This window comes from Trichechus manatus, unplaced genomic scaffold (assembly GCF_000243295.1).
Source record: "Trichechus manatus latirostris isolate Lorelei unplaced genomic scaffold, TriManLat1.0 scaffold00213, whole genome shotgun sequence".
NCBI lineage: Eukaryota > Metazoa > Chordata > Mammalia > Sirenia > Trichechidae > Trichechus > Trichechus manatus.
This window is the reverse complement of record NW_004444149.1, coordinates 3614234-3640578: the sequence shown is the minus strand read 5'-3', so window position 1 is coordinate 3640578 and position 26345 is coordinate 3614234. Positions and strand designations below refer to the sequence as shown.

The 26345-nt window shown below is 42.8% G+C and overlaps 1 protein-coding gene across 1 annotated transcript in view; it reads right to left on the bottom strand.

Moving 5' to 3' along the window:
• Window positions 1-21655, bottom strand: part of LOC101358011 (mitogen-activated protein kinase kinase kinase 19-like) — a 34818-nt gene extending 13163 nt beyond the window's left edge. Inside the window, 4 exon segments of the mRNA XM_012559116.1 lie at window positions 19912-19968; window positions 19971-20483; window positions 20750-20922; window positions 21630-21655. Of these exon segments, the coding sequence (XP_012414570.1) occupies window positions 19912-19968; window positions 19971-20483; window positions 20750-20922; window positions 21630-21655 (769 nt within the window).
• Window positions 21656-26345: the final 4690 nt, after the last annotated feature.

Below are 26345 nucleotides of genomic sequence, written 5' to 3'. Positions count from 1 at the left end.
CCTTCACCCTCTCCCACACACCTTCACCCTCTCCCACACACCCGCCTCCTCATCTCTTCTTGTTTATTGTTAGATGCACCTAATGCCAACTCATGGTGACTCCATGTGTACACAGTAGAATTGCTCCATAGGGTTTTCAAAGCTGTGATCTTTCAGAAGCAGATTGCCAGGTGTGTCTTCTGAGGTGCCTCTGGGAGGGTCCGAACTGTCAACCTTTTGTCCAGTAGCAAGCACAAACTGTACCACCCAGGGACCTAAGAAACCCCTACTCTTTTTCTGTCTCTATAGATTTGCCTATTCTGGACTTTTCATATAAATGGAATTGTACAATATGTGGCCTTTTGTAACTGGCTTCTCTCACATTGCATAATGTTTTCAAGGTTCATCCATGTTGTAGCGTGTATCAGTGCTTCATTCCTTTTTATTGCTGAATAATATTCCATTGCATGTATGCACTTCATTGTATTTATCCATTCATCAGGGGATGGGCATTTGGGTTGCTTCCACTTTTGGGCTATTGTGAATAATGCTACTTTGAACATTTGTGTACAAGTTTTTGTGTGAACATATGTTTTCATCTGTCTTGGATATTTAGCTAGGAGCGGAATTCCTGGGTCATATGGTAAATCGATGTTTAACCTTTTAAGGAACTGCCAACTGTTTTCCAAATTAGCTGCATCATTTTACCTCTATTTTACCAGCAGTGTATGAGGGTCCCAATTTCTCCCCATCCTCGCCAACTCTTGTTATTTTCTATTTTATTATAACTCTCCTAGTGGGTATGAAGTGGTATTTCATTGTGATTTTGATATGCTTTTCTGTAAGCATCTTTTCATGTGCTTATTGGTCATTGGCATATCTTCTTCAGAGAAGTGTCTATTCAGATCTTTTGCCCATTTTTATTGGAATATTTATCTTTTAATTATTGAGTTGTAGGAGTTCGTCATATATTCTAGATACAAGTGCCTTATCAGATAAATAATTTGTAAATATTTTCTCCATTCTGGGGATTGTCTTTTCACTTTCTTGATGGTATCCTTTGAAGCACAAAAGTTTTTCATTTTGAAGAAGTCCAATTTATCTTTTTTTCTTTTTTTTTTTTGTCACTTCTACTTTTGGTGTCCTATCTAAGATCGTGAATATTTATCCCTATATCTTCTTCTAAAGGAGCCCAGTGGAGCAGTGGTTAAAGCAATCAACTGATAACCTAAAGGTTGGTGGTTCAAACCCACCAGAGGCTCCTTAGGAGAAAGATGTGGCAGTTAGCTTCCTTGGAGATTTACTGCCTTGGAAAACCTGTGGGGTCACTATGAGTCAGAATCGACTCGATTTATAATTTTAGCTTTTACATTTAAGTTTATGACCCATTTGGATTTAATTTTTGTATGTGAGGTGAGGAAGGGGCCCAACTCTATTCTTTTGTACTGGATATCCAGTTGTTCCAGTGCCGTTTCCTGAAAAGACTATTCTTTCTCCACTGAATTGTTGCGGCACACTTGTTGAAAATTAATTGACTGGAAATCTTAACGATGGGAAGACATGGGGTGGCAACGAATGTGCAGTTGTTGTTGTTGTTAGGTGCCATCGAGTCAGTTCCGACTCACAGCAACCCTATGTACAACAGAACAAAACACTGCCTGGTCTTGTGCCATCTTCACAATCGTTGCTATGCTTGAGCCCATCGTTGCAGCCACCATATCAGTCCATCTCGTGGAGTGTCTTCCTCCCTTCTGTTGGCCCTCTACCAAGCATGACGTCCTTCTCCAGGGATTGGTCCCTCCTGATAACATGTCCAAAATACGTGAGATGAAGTCCCGCCATCCTTGCTTCTAAGGAGCATTCTGTGTGTACTTCCAAGACAGATTTCTTCATTTTTGAATGTACAGTTACCTTCATACTGTTGAAATAGTAGTTAATTTGTTAAAATTTTGTTTTTAGCTAATAAATTATCAGTTTTTCTAAATATTCCATACACCGTATTTTTACACAAATAACACGTGCCTTCTACGTTTGTTTGCCAATCACTCCCTCCCTCCTCAATGTATTTTCATAAATGTGTTATGCTGATTTTTTTACAGCAACATGTAAAAAAGTTAGCTTAGTGGCACTTATGGGACCAGCCTTCCTCAGAAGACGGTGCAGGTCAGAGCCCGGTCACCCCCATGATTCTGACGTAGGGTGATTTGCATGGAGGATTGAAGGATTGAAGATATCACAGGAAGGCACCAGTCACAGGGTCGGGAGGGAACGTGGCCCAAACCCCTATCTCCAGGTTCATCCCATGGGGGTCCCACACTAAATGAATAAATATCAGCACAAAGCTGGTTCTTATGAGGCGGAAGTTAAAGATGCCCCAAATGTCCAACTTTTCCAAATTACTGTACCACTCCATCATCTCTAACATCAACTACTCCTCCTCCTCTCAGTACTCTCCCTCCGGTCTTTGGGTTCCATAATTCACTGCAACATCTCACAGAACTCACAAACCAGACTTACAGTTCAGTGGTTTCTTAGGGAAGTAACAGAGTACAACTCGGATCAGGATCAACTTGGAAGTAACAGGAACAATAACTCAGGTTGTAGTTCCTTGGCCAGGACAGCTTCTTCTCTCCCTCTGCTGCTGGACCCTGCTGAGGGCCTCCTCAGACAAGTGTTACACCTCTTAACTCCGTGGGTCGGCAAGCCCCACCACAGCCATCTCGCACCGGTCTCCTGGTTCCTACCATCTCCCGCCGCCATCTCTCGTTGTCTTCTGTGTTACAGCTCCTCCCTCTCTCTCCATGTCTTCGTTTAAACCTATTGGAATGGCAAAACTGACCAGTCTCCTCATTAGGGTTCCATACACCTTATTTGCATGGCTCTACCCTTGTGGCATAGTGGTTAAGTGCTATGGCTGCTAACCAAAAGGTTGACAGTTCAAGTCCACCAGGTGCTCCTTGGAAACCCTATGAGGGCAGTTCTACTCTGTCCTATAGGGTCACTGTGAGACAGAGACAACTCAATGGCAATGTGTTACACCCACAAGTGTGCCATGCACTTTATTTACATTATTAGCCAGCTATCCAATCCCCTTGGTGGGCCACGAGCACTTCATTTGCATAGTCCCTCCCAGTCATTTGGTGGGAGTTACAAAACCATGCAAAGAAAGACCATATAAAAGCGATCCATTGCACTGCAGACCACCCCCCAGCTTTTCTAGCCATGGTTCTTTCATGCTTGAAGGATAACTTTTGCCTCACGATCATTTTACTGGTCCAAAATAATCATTAACAATTAGTCCTTCAGTAGGGCAAAGAGTCCTAGAGGTGAGGTTACTCATGGACCAGCCATTCCAGTCTGCTGTAGGTATCCATCTGATCTGGTCAGGCTCTCTTGGCTTCACCCTTTCTGGCCTCTGATAAAATTTAACTGAGAGAAGATTATTCCCTTGCTCTGAGTCTCTCTCAAGGTATCAGCATGTTATATTTACCCCATTGCATAACCCATTTATTCATTCCTTTACCTTCAGCTATTATTTCTCCTTCCTTCTGTTTGTCATTTATTTTTACCCAAACTTTTCCACCTTGGGAAGGGACATCAGGTTCAGCTGCTGTTCCAGTGCAGATTGCTGTTAGCAAGACTAGTCTAGCAAGTGCTCCCTCCTCAGTCCACTCCCATTCGTGTTGAGGAGAGTTACATAGGTACAACACCAGTGGGCTATCTCAACCGCTAGGCAATACGACACTATTCACTGTCAACCTCAATTTTGCCAAATGGGGAAAAAGTACAATCCATCCCATCAGGCCCTTGGGAATTCTGGCATATAGGTTCAGGGATATAGTTACAGTCTCTTGCTCAGGAATTACCCCTGTTTCTGGCGCCCACAGCTACATCCCTGGTCCTGGGATTGCAGCATCCTGCAGGAAAGAAAGCAATTTTAGGTGATGTGGGGAAGGACTGTACAGAGGCACCAGCAACCACCACTAGCCCCTCTTCCCCAGATCCCCCAGAAAAGCATAGAAATCTGTCCAGTGGTGATCCTCCATTTGCCCCCTCATGTTGAGTGTGAGCACACACTCATGAAGGCGTGAGCCAGCCCTTCCTTGCCTGTACCTCCCCCTGTTTTAGATAATAAATGTTTCAGTTGCCCATTCCAATTGTCTATCAAATCATTACTCTGAGGATGGTATACAACATGCTATGTCCATTTAATATGATGTTTCTTGGCCCATTGCTGCACCCTGTGGGCTGTAAAGTGTGCTTCTTGGTCTGATGATAATACCACTCAGTGGCCCAATCCCTTAATGATGTTTTTGGTATTTGCATCTGTCATGGGATATGCAAGCCCAGTCCAGAGTAAGTGTCTGTTCCTGTGAGGACTCATTTGTAACCACCCCGTGCCACTGGCAGCATTGGTCCAATATACTCAACTTGCCAGCTATGTGTAGAACCTTCCGCCCGGGAATCAGCCCCATAGCCATCTACAACCTCTGTCTTTCTTGCTGGCAGACAGAGCAGTCCTTGTTGGCATTTTGTGTCTCAGAGGGTGTAGGAGGGATGTGTCTAGATTCAGCTCATCTCTGCATTGCTGCAGCACCCCCATATCCACTCATTTCATGGACCCAATTGGCCACCTCAAGTAAGCATACCAACAGGGTCCACTTGCTGATTCCAATTGCCTTCTGATCCAGGAAGGGGGTTCTTCTGAACATGTCCTATTCTAATGTGCCCTCTAAATTCCCATAGTGCTTTCCATAGGTTCACGCCCCGCACGGGTGTCCCTTTAATAGTCCAGTTTTCCATCACCCATTTACCTGACCATATAGCCAGGCTATTGGCCATTGCCTGTGAATTAGTAAAAATCCAAACATATGGGCTCTCACCATTGCCCAATTCTTCCATCATGGCTAGGAAGACAGCACGCTACTCAGTCCATTGAACTGACCTGTTCTTACCTTCTTCAGTCAGGGTCTTCGCATCTGCTGGTCTTAATGCAGCAGTTTTCCACATCAAATGTTGTCTGTGTACCCCAGAACTGCTATCCGTGAACCAAGCAGCCTTCTGCTGATCAGCAGAAAGTTGTTCATAGGGCACTGTCCCTGTGGCAGTGGGCTCTGGCAGCTTCTCTGGTGGTTCCAGGGTAGGACCTATGAGAAAAAGAGGCTACTTGCTCGTGGATACAGTGGGTGCCTCCCTGCATTTCCCCTGTAGCTTATTCTTGTATGAACCATTTCTATTTTATTACAGAACTATTTGGGGCACTGCCTACCTCTTTAGAGTGTTTCTCTGACATCACCTGAGACATTATGGGTATTTCATGTCTCATGATGATTTTATGTCCTTCTGTCATTGAGGCAGTCTCAACCAACGCCCAATAGCAGGTGAGTAATTGCATTTCAAATGGCATGTATCATGCTACAGCTTTTGGAAACTTTCTAGTCCAGAATCCTAATGATAGCCGTAAAGTGGCATTCTCAGGTTTTTGCCATAAACTCCAGTCTGCATAAGCGTGTCTGACAGACACCTCCAAAATCACATCTGAATGTAGATCACAAGAGCCTAAGGGCAGGGAGAGTGAGATCACTTTCTGCAATTCAGACAAAGCCTGCTGTTGCTCTGCCCCGCATCCCCATTAGAGCTCAGTTTTCTTCCGAGTGGTTTTATGGATGGAAGTTACCAATATTCCCAGATGTGGAATATACATTCTCCAAAATCCAAATAGACCTGCTTAGTCTTGAGGGTAGGTGGTGATAGTAACTTATTCTTGGTTGTCTGCAGAATATCACGGGTGGTTCCTGCCCAAGTTTTCCCAAGAATTTTGCCATTTGAGCAGGGCTTTGGATTTTTGCTGGATTTGTTAACCAGCCTGTTGGTCATGAGGGCTACCACTTTATTCAAATGAGCCCTAGCCTGTTCTTCAGTGCTTGATATTAATATAATATCACCAATGTAATTTATCATTGTTTATTGGTCCAGTTGTGAAGATTTTTATTTTCTTTATGTTGAGGTGTAATCCTTACTGAAGGCTGTGATATTTGATCTTCATCAGTAAGTGCTTCAAGTTCTCTTCACTTTCAGCAAGAAGGTTGTGTCACCTCCACAACACGGATTGTTAATGAGTCTTCCTCCAGTCCTGATGCCCCATTCTTCTTCATATAGTCCAGTTTCTTAGATTATTTTCTCAGCGTACAAATCAAATAAGTATGGTGAAAGGATACAACCCTGACTCACACCTTTCCTGACTTTAAACCATGCAGTATCTCCTTGTTCTGTTCAAACAACTGCCTCCTGGTCTATGTCTATGAGCACAATTAAGTGTTCTGGAGTTCCCATTCTTTACAATGTTATCTATAATTTGTTATGATCCATACAGTTGAATGCCTTTGCATAGTCAATAAAACACAGGTAAACATCTTTCTGATATTCTGTGCTCTCAGCTAGGATCCATCTGACATCAGCAATGATATCCCTGGTTCCACATACTCTTCTGAATCTTGCTTGAATTTCTGGCAGTTCTCTGTCAATGTACTGCTACAACCACTTTTGAATGATCTTAAGTTCCCTAATGAGCCTGGTCCCTCCCCCAGGGAGCTCATTGTCTAAACCAGTGGTTCCCTGCATAAATTTACCTATGTTGTTATTGTTGGGTGCCTTCGAGTCAATTCCAATGAAGGTTGTTGAATATAGGTTCCTAGGTAACACCCTTAGAGGGCACTGGTGGTTCAGTAGTAGAATTCTCTTTTCCCTTCCACGTGGGAGTCCTGAGTTCAATTCCCAGCCAACGCACCTCATGTGCAGCCACCAGACAGGTGGTGGAGGCTTACCTGTTTTTATGATGCTCAACAGGCAAGTCAAAACCCTATGGATCATAATAGTCCAATCTGCAACCGATCATGCGGATGGTGCAGGACAGCACTTCATTCCACTCTTCATGGGGTCACCCTGAGTGGAGGGCTGACTAGATGGCAGCTAACAGCAGCCCTCACCCTTAAAGACTTTATATGATTAAGTCTTTGCTGGAGCCAGATGATTCTGCCGAAGGGCCCCAGTAGAATACTTTGAAAACCACTGGCCTAAACGGCCTCCCTGCTGGGATCAGGCTGGAACAAATCCCAACGGTTGGGCAAGCATTTGTGCTAATACTGCAGGTCAGTATTGGATTAGGACCCACCCCTCCTTACTAATTAAAAGAAGCCACAGCCTGTCTAGTAAGATAGAGACGGTAATCTTCAAATACCTTCTTCACCTTATGAAGCTTTGTCTGGCAGCTGGCACATGCACAGCTTCATTCTGGGACTCTCAGGGTCACATCAGGAAACCCTGCACTTTTGAGACACACAGAATTGAGGGTGCTGCCCACTCGCTCTTAGGGAGGAAACCATATTCCTGATCTCCCCTACCCCACCTGGCCAAGGGAAAGGTAGCAAAAGTAATATACCTTTATACCCACTTTATATATATGTCTGTATATATATAATTCATTTTATTTTCATTGTTGTTGAGAATATGCACAGAAGAACATACACCAATTCAACAATTTCTACATGTACAATTCAGTAACACTGAATACATTCTTTGAGTTGTGCAACCATTCTTACCCTCCTTTTCTGAGTTGTTCCTCCTCCATTAACATAAACTCGTTGCCCCCTAAGCTTCCTACCTAATCTTTTGAGTTGCTGTTGTCAATTTGATCCCATATAGATAAATCTTAAAAGAGCACAACGCTCAAGGGAGACATTCTCTACTAGTTAAGCTCAATATTGTTTGGTTTTAAGAAGACTTTAGGGTATATTTTCAGTGTAAGGTTTAAAGATTATCTCAGGGCAATAGTTTCAGAGATTCATCCAGCCTCCATGGCTCCAGAAGTCTGGATTCCATGAGAATTTGAAATTCTGTTCTACATTTTTTCCCTTTTGATCAGGATTCTTCTATAGAATCTTTTGTCAAAATGTGCAGTAATTATACCCAGTTTCTTAAATACAGACAGAATAATAGCACATACACATATAGCACATACAACCTGCCAATCAGTCTCCCAAGTGCTTTACGTAGTTGAAGTCCTTTAATCTTCACAACCACCCAGGTGGTATGTACTATTATTGTCATCTCCTTTACCACTGAGCCCCAGAGATAATACGTAACATGGCAGCCTGGATCTGGAAACCTGGTGCTTCGGAGTCCTGTAGGGGCTGCTGCCAATGGCCACGTTTCCACCCTTTCCCAGAACACCTCTGCTTCGTACAGTTTGACATTGCTGGCTCCTGCATACAATTTTGTTCACAGAAAGTATCTTGAAATAAAACCATTTGAAAACCCTGGCAGAAGAAGAGCCTGTCCGGGATATTTTCAAGGAAGAAAGTAACAACTTACTCCGAGTGTGTGCATGTGTGTGTGTGTGTGTGTTGGGGGCTGTCAGGAGAGCCAGGAAGCCTGATGTCCGGGAGGCCACTGGTGCTCCTGATAGACCCTATGAGCTGGAAGAGCAGTTTAGGCAGAATATGAAGGGCCCCAAAGACAGGCCCCACCTAAGAGGCATAGGAAGCAGCTCTGAGGAGCACCAGGGTGCCTGGGTAGGGGCTCACTAAATATTCCGGGCTCTTTTTGCTCCATGGCGGGGCAATTAGGAAGGGAGCATAAAGCAGGCAAAGAGTAGACCCAGGGAGTCATCAGACCCCTGTGCCTGGCCCCGCCAGTTCCTGTTGGATAAAGGAGTGGTTCTACTGGTGTGCTCCAGGGACTCTTGAGGCTCCAAGCTCAGGCAGCAAGGGCACTCACTGGGGACCAGAATTCCTGGGCTCTGGCTCCGAGTCTGCCCTCCCCAACTCCGTGACTTTGCCGAAGCCCGCATCCTCTCAGACTCTTATGCCTTCATCCGCTGTTGTTCTTAGTTGTCACTGAGTCAGCTTTGACTCATGGTGACCCCAGGTATAACAGAACAAAAGGTTGCCTGGTCCTGCACCATCTTCATGATCGTGGGTATGTTTTCGGCTCATTGTTGTGGATATTGTGTCAATCGATCTCATGGAGGGTTTCCCTCTTTTTCACCAACCGTCTTCTTCACCAAACCTGACGTCTTTTTCTAGCAATTGGTCTTTCTGATGACATGTCCAAAGTGAGTGAGTCAAAGTCAATCCATCCCCACTCCTGAGGAGAATTCTGATTGTGTTTCTTCTAAGACTGATTTGTTGGTTCTTCTGGCAGTCCATAGTTTATTCAATATACTTTGCCAACACCACAGTTCAAATGCATCAGTTCTCCTTCTGTCTTCTTTTTTCATTGTCCAGCTTTCACATGCATATGAGGAGATTGAAAAGACCATAGCTTGGGTCCGGTGCACCTTAGTCATCAAAGTGACATCTTTGTGGACAGAGCTGGAGAAAAATGTAGAACAAAATTCTAACTCACAAAAAAGGACCAGGCTTGCTGGCCTGACAGAGACTAGAGAAACCCTGAGAGTATGGCCCCCAGACACCCTTTTAGTCAGTAATGAAGTCACTCCCTAGGTTCACACTTCAGCCAAAGATTAGACAGCCCCATAAAACAAAACAAGACTAATGGGGCACAACAGTCCAAGGACAAGGACTAGAAGGCAGGAGGGGACAGGAAAACTGGTGATAGGGAACCCAAGGTAGAGAAGGGACAGTGTTGACATGTCATCGTGTTGTTAACCATTGTCATAAAACAACATATGTACTGTTCAATGAGAAACTATTTGTTCTGTAAACCTTCATCTAAAGTACAATAAAAAATAAAATAAAAAGTGACATCTTTGCTTTTTAAAATATCCCAATTTTCTTTCCGAGGCTCATGCAGGATCTGGCAAGATGTTTCCAGTAAAAGTGGTTTTCTTTAGAAAGCAAAAGTGGGCCCTCTGCAGTTGTCTCCTCCAGAGTGGCTTGTGGCCTGCAAGAGTATGAGAACCACGGCTCCGGAGACCACAGAGGTCCCCTCACTGCTGCCCGGGCCCTGGGCCATGTCTCTGTCAAAGCCCTGGTCATGCTGCTGTGCATGCATCGTGCAAACAGCATCTGCTCCTGGGCAGTGGGCTCCTGTAGGGCAGGCCCCAGGGTGGCCCCACTCACTCAGCCCAGAGACTGACATGACAGAGACTGGACATTTCAGAAGAGTTCTAGCAGCTGGGCCTCTGAGGCAGTAGGACTTGGGTTCAAATCCTGGCTTTGCCATTTATGAGGGGTGTACCCTTGGGAAAGAGACCCTGGGTCGTGCAAACTGTTAATGCACTCAGCTGCTAACCAAACGGTTGGTAGTTCGAGTCCACCCAGAGGTGACTCAAAAGAAAGGTCTGGTGATCTACTTCCTGAACATTAGACACTGAAACTCTATGGAGCACAGTTCTACTCTGATACACTTGCGGTCACCATGAGTTAGAACTGACTCAATAGCAACTGAATAGTCTTGGGAAATCTATCTAAACTCTCTGTTCCACATCTGTAAGCTGGGATAATGATCCTCAACTCACAAGGTGTTCCTCCAGATTAAATGAGACAACGCATTCAAAGCTCTCAGCACACTGCTAACATGCAGGAACCTGTCACTAATGGCAGAGCTCTTACATTATTGACCTTTACTGAAAGTGAGTTGGATGACACACTGGATACATAATAGAGACTCTGATTCCACCTGCAAATCCCCAAATGCTCTATTTCCTGGGGCACAGTGGCCCCATCACTGGCCCTCCATCACTACCTGCCATTTCAGCCCCACAGGATTTAGAAAGACAGAAGGTGGCCTGGGTTGGGGCAAACACCACTGATCCCCAAGGCTGAGTCTTGGGTGAGAGCCCCCACCAAGATCAGTGTCATGTTGGGGCAGCTGGTGGGACAACCCTCCAGCACCCAGCCCGGCCAAGCCCAGATCTGTCAACCATAAAAACGACGCTCTTCACCCTGATGCATCTCTCTAATCTGTCCTCTGTGCCTCTCCCCCAGGGTCTGGTGAGTCCCCATCTGTCTCTCTGCTTCTTCTAGGTTTAAGGCACAATGCCCCAGTCTGCTTTGCTCCCTGCTCACCTCAGGGGAACACTCCTGGGCTGGGAATCAGGGTGCCTGGTTCAAGTCACAGCTGGCCGCTTCCTGAGCTGTGTGGCCCCGGGAGCGTCCTTCCTCTTTGCCCTCCAGGCCTCAGCATCCTCTTCTGGGCAATAAGGGACTGGACTAGAAAATCTCCCATGTCCCTTCTGCTCTGGCTTTTGGTGGCTGTGAGGTGTGACATCCAGAGAGATTCACAGAAGGACTACTGGGGAGAACATCTTCATGGGCAACTGAGGACAGAGCCAAGTCCTGGATATCCAGAGCAGTCCTTCTCCCCTGCATCCCCTGACCCAACTCACTCCCTAGTTTTGTGGTGTCCCGTGGCTTCCTGGGCTCAGGTCTCTCCAAGATGCTCAGGGAGGCACCTTGGGGCTCGGAGCCAATCCCCTGCACTTTCCCCACCCTCTCCTCCAACATTTGTTCCCTTCTCTGAACTTTACCTGGACCAAATAAATACCAGATTCATTCTGCTCCATCTCAGCCTTGTTCTCTCACTCTCTCTGCAGCCCCCTGGCTCACACCATTCCCAGCATAGCTCATTTCCTCCCACCCCTGTTCCCCAGAGTCTCACACATTGGAAAGTAAAGCCAAGTGACCGTCTCTGTTTCCTGCAGACTCTTGGAAAACAAAGATGAGTAACACCAAAGCCGAGAAGATGTTGATGGGTTTGCGTCACGAATTTCACAAATACACTCAAGATTCAGATGTCATGGACAAATCTGACTTTTGAAGATGATGAAGAAGAATTTCCCCACCTTCCTGTCAGCCTATGTGAGTAGGGGCCGGACAAGGCTGGGCAGGGAGTGGAGCAGGAGTGGGTAGGATGTGTGGCCCTAGTTTGCCAGAGAATTCCAGCTCGCTAAGAGGCTCTCATAGCCGGGCTGACAAGCAGACTCTGAGTCTCATTCTCATCTGCATCTCGCATCTCTCCCCAGCCTCCTACAGATCCTGCTCCTTGAATCCAAGAAGTGTAGTAGTCAGAATCCAGGATGGGGCTCAGAAGACCCAGGTTCCTGCACAACCACGGATATTTACCTGCTTAATTATTGTTGTTGGTGTTAGCTGCCTTCAAGTCAGCCCCCAATTCACAGCAACCCCATGCATGACAGGATCGGACCGTTGTGATCCACAGGGTTTTCGTTGACTGATTTTCAGAAGTAACTTAATAGGCCTTTTTTCCCGGTCTATCTTAGTCTAGAAGCTCTGCTGAAACCTGTTCAGCTTGATAACAACACGCAAGCCTCCAATGACAGACAAGCGGTGGCTGAGCTTCAGGTACATTGGCCGAAAAATGGAACTAAGCTCTCCTGCATGGAAGGCGAGAATTCTACCACTGAACCACCAATGCCCCCACTTGCTAAATTACCCCAGGAAATTACGGACTCACTGAGTCTTAATTACCGCAGAGTAAAATGGGGACCAAAACCAACCCATTGTTGTCGAGTCTTCCGCCTCAGCAATCCTATAGGACAGAGTAGAACTGCCCCATAGGGTTTCCAAGGAGCGGCTGGTGGATTCAAACTGCCAACCTTTTGTTTAGCAGCTGAGCTCTTAACCACTAGGCCACCAGGGCTCCAAAATGGGAACAATAGTACCTATTTCCCTGGGTTGTTGTGAGCATTTCAATAAGGTGATGTATGCAAAAGTGCTTCATAAAATGCAAAGAAGGGTAGAGATATTAATCATTGTTATTAGCTGGTCAGCTATCTATGGTAGTTTGTGGGTTAGGAAAAAGGTCTCTCTTCTCTCTGCAACACAAGTTTTCCCCTCTAAGCCTATTTGGGGACCCCTGGTGGTGCAGTGGTTAATAGATTGGCTGCTAACCAAAAGATAGTTTGAATCCACCTGATGCTCCTTGGAAACCCTATGGGGCAGTTCTACTCTCTCCTATAGGGTTACTATGAGTCAGAATCGACTTGACAGCAACGAGTTTGGGTTTTTTTGGTTAGACTCATTTGGATTGGCTACCTCTGGAAAGTTTCTCTTCATGTGCCCCTGGGAGCAGAAGTAACACAATAGAAATCGTAATGCCAAGTGAAATAAGGCAGCCCTAAAACTCTAGAGTTCTTGAGTCTCACTCACTGTCTTATCTAACTTCACCATTAAACCATCAGCACGGAACTCATTAGCACAAAAAATTTAACATATTAAATAACAGAGAGTGAGTCCAAAGAGGAGGGGCCTCAGAATTTATGAACTTTATTGGGAGTGGTAATGAGTGGAGGTAGTTTTGAGATTGAGATTCAAAGGGTGTCAGGCCTGGGAAAATGAACATTGGGCATTCGAAGAGGGTATAGACAAAACCTGCCTCAGAACTTTTGTGTCTCCTGTGTATGTTCTTATATGGAGGCAGTGGTAGAATTCTCACTTTCCATTCGGGAGACCCTGGTTCAACTCCCGGTCAAGCACCTCAGGTACAGCCACCACCTGTCTGTCAGTAGAGGCCTGCATGTTGTTATGATGCTGAACATTTTCAGTGGAGCTTCCAGACTAAGACAGACTAGAAAGAAAGGCCTGGAAATCTGTTTCTGAAAAAAAATCAGCCAATGAAAACCCTATGGCTCACAACAGTCAGATCGAAAACAGATTATGGGGGTCAGCATTTTGTTCTGTTGTGCATAGGTTCGCCATGAGTTGGGAGTCAACTCCACAGCAGTTAATAACAACGTATGCTCTAATTTGAGCCAAAGAGTCTCCAGTTAAAAAGCCCAGGGTCAAGGCTCCCACCTCATCCATCATGGCCTCCCCAATCCCCCTCAAAATGTCCCCCCAGCCTATTTTCCCCTAACCTCTGCCACCCTGTCCTCTCCGTCTTAGTCCATGCCCAGTTTATAACAGAATTTTATTTTGTTTGATATCTCGCTCCACAGGAAAATAAGAGCCCAGATTTCTTAGAAAAGTTCTTTAAGAAGAAGGACAAGAATCACGATGAGAAGATCAATTTTTCTGAGTTTCTCTCCAGCGCTGTTGAATTCGGCACGGATTTACACAACCAGTCCCATGGCCAGAAGCCCTGTTGTGAGGCTCAGCGATGAGCCAGCCCCAGCCCCAGGGGTTTCACTGGGGCTGGGGCTGGGGCTGGGGCTTAGCAGAACCCAAGACCAATACACGGTTGCCTCCATTGCTCTGGCTGCCCTTTCTCTTCGGTCTTGTATTTTGACAAAATAATAGATTCTTGATTAAATACTTTGTTGAATTTTTCATTCCATTTTCTCCTCTTTTGTAGGTTGGGAAATAGACACACAATTTAAGTTTGCACACTTGGAATTTTAACTTGTATACTTAATATAATCCGCACTAGAGTTATCTTTCTTCTCCTCCTGAACAATGTAAGAAATTTACTTTAAATTCAAAGGCTCTGCTTTCAGTTTTTATGCTATTATTTTTCCAGTCCTTTAACACTATCTTCTTTATTCATCTCCCCTAATTGGAAATTATTGTTTTTTATTTATACATCAGTATTTGGTTAGAGTCGCTCACGTGTTTGCTACTTTCACTATTCACTATTTCTTTTTTCATTTCCTATCTTCCTTCTAGGGTAATTTCCCTTCTTCTTGCAGAAGTTGCTTTGGAAGTGTCTTTAGTTAGGATCCGGTAGGGGAGAACCTTCTCAGGGTTTGTTTATCTGAAAATGCCTTTATTTCACCCGCTTTACAATTTTTTCATTTTATTTCAGAAAATTTCCAATACATTAAAAAAGTAGAGACAATAGTATGCTAAACCCCTATGTACCTATATCTCACCCCAGAAACAATCAATACATGACCAATCTTGCTTCATTTATGTGCCCACTCACCCCTATCCCTAATTATTTTGAAGCAAATTCCAGACATCATATAATTTCATCTGTAACTATTTCTGGTTTTGTTTCTTAAAAATAGGGATAACCTAAGATAACAGCAACCACAATACTACTGTTATCACACCTAAGGAAATTAATACTAGTTCTTTAATATCATCAACTATTTGTCAGTGTTCATATTTCCCTAATTGTTTTAAGATTTTTTTTTTCAATTGGGAATTGAAATAAGGTACATACATTGCAATTGCTTGATACGGCTCCTGAGACTCCTTTTTTTAAAAAAATAATCATTTTATTTTTGTTGTTGTTGAGGATATACACAGCAGGACATACACCGATTCAACAATTTCTACATGTATAATTCACGGATTACATTCTTCAAGTTGTGCAAGCATTCTCACCCTTCTTTTCCATATTGTTCCACTCCCATTAACGTGAACTCACTGCCTCCTACGTTTCCTAGCTAATCTTTTGAGTCGCTGTTGTCAATTTGATTCCAAATAGGTGGATTTTAAAAGAGCACAATGCTCAAGGCCGACATTCTTTATCAATTAGAGGTGCCCTGGTGGTGCAGTGGTTAAAGTGCTGGACTGCTAACCAAAAGGTCATTGGTTTGGAACAACCAGCGGCTCCAAGGGAGAAAGATGTGGCAGTCTGCTTCCATACAGATTTACAGCCTTAGAAACTCTATGAGGTCGCTATGAGCCTAAATCGTCTCAACGGCAGTGGGTGAATTGTTCGGTTTAAAGATTTCAGGGGATATTTTTGGTTTAAGGTTTAACAGTTTCAGGGGTTCATCCAGTCTCAGTGACTCCAGAATGAGATTTTGAAATTTTCTTTCACATTTTCCCCATTTTGATTAGGATTCTTCTATAGAATCTTTGATGAAAACATTCAGTAAAGACAGTACACAATACCGGGGAAGCCAGCACAGCTTGTACAACGAAAGTTCATGGAAGTTCCATAGACACTTCTAAACTCCCTGAGGGACTGAATTGCTGGGCAGAGGGCTGTGGGGACCGTGGTCTTGGGGAACATCTAGCTCAATTGGCATAACACAGTTTATAAAGACAATGCTCTACATTCTACCTTGGTGAGTAGTGGCTGGCGTCTTAAAAGCCTGTGAGCAGCCATCTAAGATACTCCATTGGTCTTGCCCCTTCGGGAGCAAGGGAGAATGCAGAAAACAAGATACAAGGAAAAGATTAGTCCAAAGGACTAATGGACCACAGCTACCAAGTCCCCAGACTGAGTCCAGTACAGCTAGATGGTGCCCGACTACCACCACTGACTGCTCTGGCTGGGATCACAACAGAGGGTCCTGGACAGAGCTGGAGAAGGATGTGGAACAAAATTCTAACACACAAAAAAAGACCAGATTTACTGGCCTGACAGAGACTGGAGAAACCCCTAGAGTATGGCCCCCAGACACCCTTTCAGTCAGTAATGAAGTCACTCCCTAGGTTCACACTTCAGCCATAGATTACACAGCCCCATAAAACAAAACAAGACTAATGGGGCACAACAGTCCAGGGACAAGGACTAGAAGGCAGGAGGGGACAGGAAAACTGGTAATAGGGAACCCAAGGTCGAGAAGGGACAGTGTTGACATGTCATGGGGTTGTTAACCATTGTCATAAAACAACATATGCACTAACCATTTAATGAGAAACTATTTGTTCTGTAAACCTTCATCTAAAGTACAATAAAAAAAAATTACCTATGTGAGACCAGATTGACAACAGCAACTCAAAAGGTTTGATGGGAAGCCTAGAGGACAGTGAGTTGAAGATAATGGTGATGGAATAATTTGGAAAAGGATAGTGAGAATAGCAACACAACTGGAAAAGTGTAATCGATGTTACTGAATTGTACATGTAGAAATTTTTGAAATGGTGTATCTTTGGCTATGTGTATTTTCACAAAAAAAAAAAGTCCTCCAAGGTGGAGAAAATAGAGTGTTGACATGTCGTGGGGTTGGGGTTGTTAACCAGTGTCATAAAGCAATATATGTACTGACTGTTTAATGAGAAACTATTTGTTCTGTAAACGTTCATCTAAAGTACAATAAAAATTTTAAAAAAAAAAGTTCAATAATGGTAGCCAGGCACCATCTAGTTCCTCTGTTCTCACACCAAAGGAGGCAGCTGTTAACCCTCTTAATTTATAGTTTCTCCCTCCATTTCTTTTTTCTTTCAATTGTTGTTCTTTTTATTGTTAAAGAAACTAGGTCATTTGTTTTGTAGAATCTCCCACAGTCTAGATCTCATTAATCGCATCCCTTTGGTGTCAATTAACGTGTTTCTCTATTCTCCTTTCCTTCCTGTAAATTGATAGATAGATCTAAAGCCTTAAATATATATCCAGTGTTCAATTTTTTTAACCCAATTATTTCACAAGTGGGGCTGTATACTTCTAGTAAGAATATGGAATGTCTGATTCTCTCTCTCTCTCTTTAGTTTATCAGCCATTGATGATCATTGCCAACATCTAACTCTCTGCCTACTCTTCACATTCACTTCTGCAGCTGAATATGTCTGGTAGAAAATATGCTTACCTTGCTGACTGGTCACACTGCAAATTCATGATCACTAATCTCAAGTGGGAGTTCCTGAGTGGTGCAAGGAGTTAACGTGCTCAGCTGCTAACTGAAAGGTTGAAAGTTCAAGTCCACCCAGAGGCACCTCAGAAGAAAGACCTGTCCATCTATGTCAGAAAAATCAGCCACTGAAAATCCCAAGGTGCACAGTTCTACTCCGACACACGTGGGGTCACCATGAGCCAGGGTCAACTCAACAGGAACTGTTTGTTTTGTTTTTTAATCTCAAGTGAGCACTTCGTATTGCTCACCAGTGTGTAACATAGTCCTAGTTCAATCACTCTTCCATGTTACTAGATGACTACTGCATTAATTTTCCTTTCCTCAGACCTTCCAAATCTCTTCCCATGCTCACTCTCATCTGATGATCTTATTTTCTCTTTTACTGAGAAAATAAAAAGTAATCGTAAAAGAATGTTTTCGCACATTCCCATTACCCCATCTACCTACTTACCAATATAAATGGCCATATGCTTTGTCTTCCCTCCTGTTACCATGAAGCCTTTATGCACTAGCAAAGACAAAATCCACCCCCATCATTTTAACTGATTCCATTCCCACTAAACTTTTCAAACACTCACTACAGAACTCTCCCTTTTCTCTCATGTAGCATCAAATTTTCTCTCCCTTTGAGTTTTTCCCAGAAGTCTGCAAAAACACTATATTATTTCTCCCATTTTAAAAAAAATAGAAGACTATCTTGGCTTCCTTTTCTGTGCTATCTTCTCAATTATCTGCTTTCCTTTATAAAAAAAAAATTCCTTTAGAGAATTGTTATATTCACAGCTTCTAAGCTATGCTTCTCCTATTTCTCTTCATTTTCCTCTAATCACAATTTTGCCCCTTCACTCCATTGCTGTTCTTGTAAAAATCATCAAAGACCTCCATATTGTTATATTTACTTTCAATTCTCTTTTCTTATCTTACCTCACATATAAGTGGTATTTGAACCAGTTAATCATTTCTTCCTCCTTGATATGTTTTCGTCACTCAGTTTCCAGAACACTACACTATGCTGGTTTTCCTCCCACCTCATTGGTCACTCCTTCTTAGTCTACTTTGCTGGTTTAATGTTGGAACACCAGAGGTCTCTGTCCTTGGACTTCTTCTCTATCAATACCCACTCCCTCGGGATTTTCATTAAATCTCATGGCTTTAAATAACAACTATATACTAATGTTATCTCAAATTATACTGTTAGTTAGAACATCTCCCCCAAACTCCAAACTGTGAATACAAGGAACTTTGGGATTTGTAAATCACATATTTACTCTTTCGATTGCATTCCATGTGTGGGGCATTGGTGGTTCAGTGGTAGAATTCCCCCCTTCCATGGGGGAGACCTGGTTTAGTTCACAGCCAAAGCACGTTACACACAGCCACCACCCATCTGTCAATGGAGGGTTTCGTGTTGCTATGATGCTGAACACGTTTCATCGGAACTTCCAGACTAAGACAGATTACTTCCAAAAATCAGCCAATGAAAACCCTATGGATCCCTATGTTCCAATGTACAGTCAATCATGGGGATGAGACAGCACGGGGCGGAGTTTTGTTCCATTGTATGTAGATTGCTGAGTTGGAGGGCAACTCGATCGTGACTAACAACAACAGTTACGTTTCGTTCACTTTCCATTTCTGTGAGTCTCATGGGATCCTATGTCTTCTGCATGTAGAACTTAAAAACTCTTTTTCTAACTGAGAATATTCCTGGCAATGTCTTTATTTTACCTTCATTCTAAAAGGTGCCCTGGCAGCACAGTGGTTAAAGCACTCAGCTATTAACCGAAAAGTCCTCTGTAAAGATTACAGCCTTGGAAATCCTATGGGACAGTTCTACTCTTTAAGGAGCCCTGGTGGCGCAGTGGTTAAGCACTTAGCTGCTAACTGAAAGGTCGAACCCACTAGCTGCTCCTCTAGAGGAAGACGTGGCCGTCTGCTTCTGTAAAGATCACAGCCTTGGAAACTTTATGGGGCACTTCTACTCTGTTCTATAGGGTCACTATAAGTCAGAATCAACTCAATGGCAACAGGTGTATAGAATACTTAGTTGGCAGTTATTCTCTTTTAGTACTTTGAAGTTATTATTCTATTCTCTTCTGGCTTCCGTTATTTCTGTTGAGAAGTCAGGATATAAGTCTTATATAATTCAAAGCTCCTTTAAAGATAAAGTGTCTTTTTTCCTCTGCTTTAAGAGTTTTTTTCCTGTTCTGGTTTTCAGCAATTTTACCATGATATACGTAGTTTTCTTTATATTTTTTCTGCTTTAAGTTCACAGTGATACTTAAATATGTTTCTTGAAGACTCTCATCATTTTTTTTTATTGTGCTTTAGGTGAAAGTTTACAGAGCAAATTAATTTCTTTCTTTCTTTTTTTCATAATGGAAGCAGAGCTTTTAATGGACCATAAGCCGCAGGGGAAATGACAGCTGCCTGGAATCTGGGGGTTTGTCCTCCTCCTCCTGCTTTCAGTTTCTTACCAGTTAGGCACACATGCGCAAAGTCCACTGCCTGCTCTGAGTAGTCTGGCAAAGGCTTTGGTGCCCTCCGATGTAAAACACGGCGGCCATACCATTCATGGAGGCCAGCAGAGGATTTCCTGTGGCCATCTCAAACACAGTGCAGCCAGTGCTCTAGATGTCCAACTTCCTTCCATAGCCTGACTCTTTGATGACTTCTGGGGCCATCCAATATGAAGTCCCATGCATGAACTTAAGCATGTCACAGTGAGTGCCATTTAAGCCTGCCCAGGCCAAACGCTTGGCACAGCCAAAGTCAATCAGCTTTATTATTCCGGTTGGTATGAGCATGACATTATTTCCTTTGATATCTCAATGCACCACACAGTCCTCATGGAGATAAGCAGCACCCTGTAGAATTTGTTTTGTATATTTACAGAACACCATTTCAGGCAATGGCCTGAAATGATTTATAATACTAGAGATTGAAACACGGAGAACAAAATCCACGAAAATGTTTACGGTATTCTCTTCCAAGCATGTCCCCGAGTAGGCCACAATGTTGACATGTTTCAGTACTTTGAGCAAATCTACTTCTTCCTGTAGTTTTCAGTATTCTTTTTCAGTAGTTAATTTATCAGAGGAAACCCAGGTGGCATAGTGGTTAAGAGTTTAGCTGCTAACCAAGAGGTTGGCAGTTCGAATCCAGCAGGTGCTCCTTAGAAACCCAGTGGGGCAGTTCTACTCTGTCCTATAGGAACAGTATGAATCGGAATTGACCGTTTTACAGCTATTAGCTGCCCCTGGCTAGTAAGACCCCAGTATATTGTGTTGTAGGCTCCCTTCCCAAGGATCTCACCCTTGGTCCACAGGATAGGCTCTCCATACTTCAAACTATTTCCAGAAAATGTCTTCTTTTCATTTGAGTTGAGAAATTTCTCCTCCCTGTCATAAACCCTGAACCCATTACTGGACCTCTGTACTTTGACATTTGTTGCCTCTCTGCCCAATTCTTGTTTGATATTTCCTCTCCTACAAAAGTCAAGATTGAGACTTTCAGGATCTGTTTCATTTGCCATTATTTGGCAAGAGTTGTTATGTTTTTCACCAAGAGCTAAGTTCTGCAGATAGACAACCTAAGAGCTCATCTGTCAATTCTTCATTCTTTACAGACTCTAGAATTTCTTGGGAAATTGAATTTTCATCATTTAAAGTTTTCCCAAACATTTGATATGTAATTGACTTATTTGATAAACTATCATGGTCCAAAAAGTGTGCTCAGTTTTGATATCTTTGGGAAGTTGCATTTTCTTGTTTCTCTTGGAAAGAGAAGCTCATGAGTGTTTTAGACTTATCTGAAATACTATCAACTTCTAGATTGTCAGTTAAAATTTGGTTGGCATTTAAATTACCTGGAGATGCTTCGTTCTGCTTCTCTTGCAATACATGTTTGTTGGAATTCTTCTCACTGGGCATTGCTCAGCTGTTTTCTGATGGAACAAATAGGATCTGATGATGTAACTCTTCAAGTTCATGCAGATCTCTGAGGCCCATGGCAAGTAGTTGATTGTTAGAAGCGTCTCCTTCATTGGTAGACCATTCCATAGAGGCCTCTTCAACAATGGACAGATCTGAAACGGGAAGGAATTCATTCTGCTCAGCGGACTGCTCAGGATACTGAGCCGATTTCATGGGCTGAATGTCTTCGAAAAATAGAAAGTCATCTCCTGAGGCTTTACCTGCCAGTCTGGTTCTGCAGTACCATCATCATTTCCAATGTCTTCTAAGTTCCTAGCTACCAGCTTGCGACTCTTTTCTTTATAAATTGAACTTTTGTGCTTTTAATGCTTAGAGAAGTCTCCAGGGGTTTAATATGTGGTCTTTTCTGAGAATGTCTGGTTCTGCTATTGTTGCGATCCTCACTGTGTAAGGATCGACATTTATTGGTGATACATCTGCCAGATGGAGGTGAGCATATCTTGTGGTAATAATATTTGTTTTCATGCTATCCAGCCTCTCTTACATGACAATAAACAGGAGTCCCAAGCATTTCATAGATTCCAGGTCCATTGCCAGTCAAATTGATTTCTTTGAACATGTCACTATACTTAAAATCTAGGCAATTTAGGTTTGGTTCTATTGGTCAAACATGTTACCGCAATTGCACGGATTGGAGCTACGTCCTGCAATAGCCAATTCTGAGACGGGTGAGGTGAGCAGTAAGAGTTTTATTGTATATCGATATACAGGAGACAGAGGGGAATAGATTCCTCCAAAAACCTGCCTCCTTGAACTGGAGGCCAACTGGAGGTTTTATGGGACAGGATCATGAGTCTTAAGAATTTGCAGAATGTTAGTTCTTCCTTGAGGTGGTCAAGGTGGTCATGTCCTAAACAAGTTGACCTTTTTTACTGGCATTCCTGAAGGTTGCCTGATGGCATCCTGGTTTCAGGCACTTTGTTCAGTTTTTCATTCCTAGATTATCACTTGTTTTCCACCCTCCAAGGACGAACATTGGTTAATCTTAAACTTTTTATAAAGACTGGAACGGAAAGGAAAAGAAAGATCATGAAACAATGCAGGGATTAACAATGAGGGAGTAATAATGAGCTGGGCCTATGCAGCCTCTTCCAAACAGAAAAAGGAACAGAAGACTTTTTTATTACTGGATTTTTACAGACGCAAGAGAATGATGGCCTTTTTGACTTCAGAGCCCTGTAAGTGGACTGCTTCTTTTCTATCTGTGGCATTCTCCTTTGAAACTTGGGTGATTTCTGAGGCCTGGGGCAAGCCCCAAAGCAGGGAAAACTTGAGTTTTTATGCTGGTTTTATGCACGGTAGGCTTAATGGATCCTTCAGTGGAACTCAAGAAATTCTGATGTGTCCTGTTACTTATCTTGGTCTTTGAATCCAACTTATTTCTATAAGTTTTCATCTTATGTTCGTCATTTTCCTGGTGTGTAAGTATATTGAAGCTATAGTTGTTGGTATGAAGGGTACGCTTTCTTTTATGGAGACTTGATTTGGCCATTGCTGATTCTTTGGGGGCTCCATTTCCAGGAAAAGTAATGCAGATAAGAAGCACCTTTTCATTCATTTCTGGTTTGGTTGCTTCTGCTACTGATATTTTTATGTTTGTCTCCATGCCACTATCACCTCCTGGGAGGTTTTCAATGGGGCCATCAGGGACTATATTGGAAAAGCTTTTAAGAACAGGATACTCTTCTAATTCTTCATGATTTCACTCAATTGCTTCTCCTTCATGCACCGAAGCACTTTTTGAGTCAACTTTATCATTTCTGGTCTCTTCATCCTGCTCCTGAGGTCCCTCTGAATGTTGGGCTTCTTGGAGCTTGTTTGGGAAGGCACAGGCAATTTCTGATTCTTGTTCATAATTTCTGAGTATTGAACTCACTTTATTTCTTTTTTTTATTGTTATTGTACTTTAGATGAAGGTTTACAGAACAAACTAGCTTCTCATTAAACAATTATTACACATATTGCTTTGTGACATTGGTTACCAACCCCACAACATGTCAACATTCTCCCTTCTCACCCTTGGGTTCCCTATTACCAGCTTTCCTATCCCCTCCTGCCTTCTAGTCCTTGTCCCTGGGCTGGTGTGCCCCTTTAAGTCTCATTTTGTTTTATGGGCCTGTCTAATCTTTGGCTGAATGGTGAACCTCAGGAGTGACTTCATTACTCAGCTAAAAAGATGTCTGGGGCCATACTCTAGGGGTTTCTCCAGTCTCTGTCAGGCCAGTAAGTCTGATCTTTTTTTCTGAGTTAGAATTTTGTTCTACATTTTTCTCCAGCTCTGTCTGTGACCCTCTGTTGTGATCCTTGTCAGAGCAGTCAGTGGTGGTAGCCAGGCACCATCTAGTTGTGCTGGACTCAGTCGGGTGGATGTTGTGGTAGTTGTGGCCCATTAGTCCTTTGGACTAATCTTTTCCTTGTGTCTTTGTTTTTCTTCATCATCCCTTGCTATCAACAGGGTGAGACCAGCGGAGTGTCTTAGATGGCTGCTTACAAGCTTTTAAGACCCCAGACACTACTCACCAAAGTAGGATGTAGAACATTTTCTTTATAAACTGTTATGCCAATTAAGCTATATGTTTCCTGAGATCATGGTCCCCATAGCCCTCAGCCCAGTAATTCAGTCCCTCAGCAAATTTGGATGTATCTATGGAGCTTCCATGACCTTGCCTTGGACAAGTTGTGCTGGCTTTCCCAGTATTGCACACTGTCTTACCCTTCACCAGAGTTACCACTTATCTACTGTCTATTTAGAGTTTTTCATCCCCACCCCTCCCCACTCTCATAACTATCAAAGATTGTTTCTTTTTGTGTGTAAACCTTTTCATGAGTTTTTATAGTAATGGTCTCATACAATATCTGTCTTTTTGTGACTGACTTATTTCACTCAACATAATGTCCTCCAGATTCATCCATGTTGTGAGATGCTTCGCAGAGTCATCATTGTTCTTTATCATTGCATAGTATTCCATTGTGTGTATGTGCCATAGTTTGTTTATCCATTCATCTGATGATGGGCATCTAGGTTGTTTCCATCATTTTGCTATTGTGAACAGTGCTGCAGAAAACATGGGTATGCATAGGTCTATTCGTGTGACAAGCTCTTACTTCTCTAGGATATATTCCTAGGAATAGGATTGCTGGATCATATGGTATTTCTATTTCTAGCTTTCTAAGGAAGTGCCATATCGTTTTCCAAAATGGCTGTATCATTTTACATTCCCAGCAATAGTGTATAAGTGTTCCAGTCTCTCCACAACCTCTCCAACATTTGTTATTCTCTGTTTTTTTGATTCATGCCAGTAATGTCGGGGTGAGATGGTAGCTCATTGTGGTTTTGATTTGCATTTCTCTAAAGGCTAGTGATCTCAAGCATTTCCTCATGTGTCTGTTAGCCACTTGAATGTCTTCTTTGGTGAAGTGTCTGTTCATATCCTTTGCCCATTTTTTAACTGGATTATTTGTCTTTTTGTTGTAGAGGTGTTTGATTTTCCTGTAGATTTTAGAGATTAGACCTTTGTCGGATTTGTCTTGGCAAAAAAATTTTCCCAGTCTGTAGGCTCTCTTTTCACTCTTTTGGTGAAGTCTCTTGATGAGCGTAAGTGTTTAATTTTTAGAAGATCCCAGTTATCTAGCTTGTCTTCTGGATTTTATGTGTTGTTAGTTATGGTTTGTATCCTGCTAATGCCATGTTAGGGCCTCTAGCATTGATCTTATTTTTTCTTCTATGACTGTTATAGTTTTTGGTTTTATATTTAGGTCTTTGATATGTTTTCAATTAGTTTTTGTGTGTGGTGTGAGGTATGGATCCTGTTTCATTTTTTTGCAGACGGACATCCAGTTTTGCCAGCACCATTTGTTGAAAAGAACGTATTTTTCCCATTTGATGGACTTTGGGCTCTTGTTGAAGATCAGGTGACTGTAAGGGGATGGATTTACATCTGGGTTCTCAATTCTGTTCCATTGGTCAATGTATTCTTTTTATTTCTTTTTTTTTTTTAATTTTTTATTGTACTTTAGATGAAGGTTTACAGAAGAGTTTCTCATTAAATAGTCAGTGCACATATTGTTTTATGACATTAGTTAACAACCACACAACATGTCAACACTCTCCCTTCTCGACCTTGAGGACCTTTTTTTTTGGTGAAAATATACATAGCCAAAGTTACACCCTTTGAAAGTTTCTACATGTACAATTCAGTGACATCAATTACATTCTTCCAGTTGTGCTGTTATTCCCACTATCCTTTCCCAAATTATTCCATCACCATTATCTTCAACTCACTGTCCCCTAGGCTTCCAATCAAACCTTTTGAGTTGCTGTTGTCAATTTGATCTCACATAGATAATTCCTTTTTTCTTTTTTTTTGTACCTTAGATGAAGGTTTTCAGAACAAATAGTTTCTCATTAAATAGTTAGTACACATATTGCCCTATGACTATGGTTCACAACCCCACGACATGTCAACACTGTCCCTTCTCAACCTTGGATTCCCTATCACCAGCTTTCCTGTCCCCTCCTGCCTTCTAGTCCTTGCACCTGGACTGCTGTGCCGTATAAGTCCTGTTTTGTTTTATGAGGCTGTCCATTCCCCTGCTGAACAGTGAACTTTGGGAGGGGCTTCACCACTGAGTTAAAAGGGTGTCGGGGGGCCATACTCTCAGGGTTTCTCCAGTCTGTCAGGCCAATAAATCTGGTCTTTTTTTGTGAGTTAGAATTCTGTTCTACATCCTTTTCCAGCTCTGTCCAGGAACCTCTATTGTGATCCCACTCAGAGCAGTCAGTGGTGGTAGTCGGGCACCATCTAGCTGTACTGAACTCAGTCTGGTAGAGGCCGTGGTAGCTGTGGTCCATTAGTCATATGGACTAATCTTTTCCTTGTATCTTGTTCTCTTCATTCTCCCTTGCTCCTGAAGGG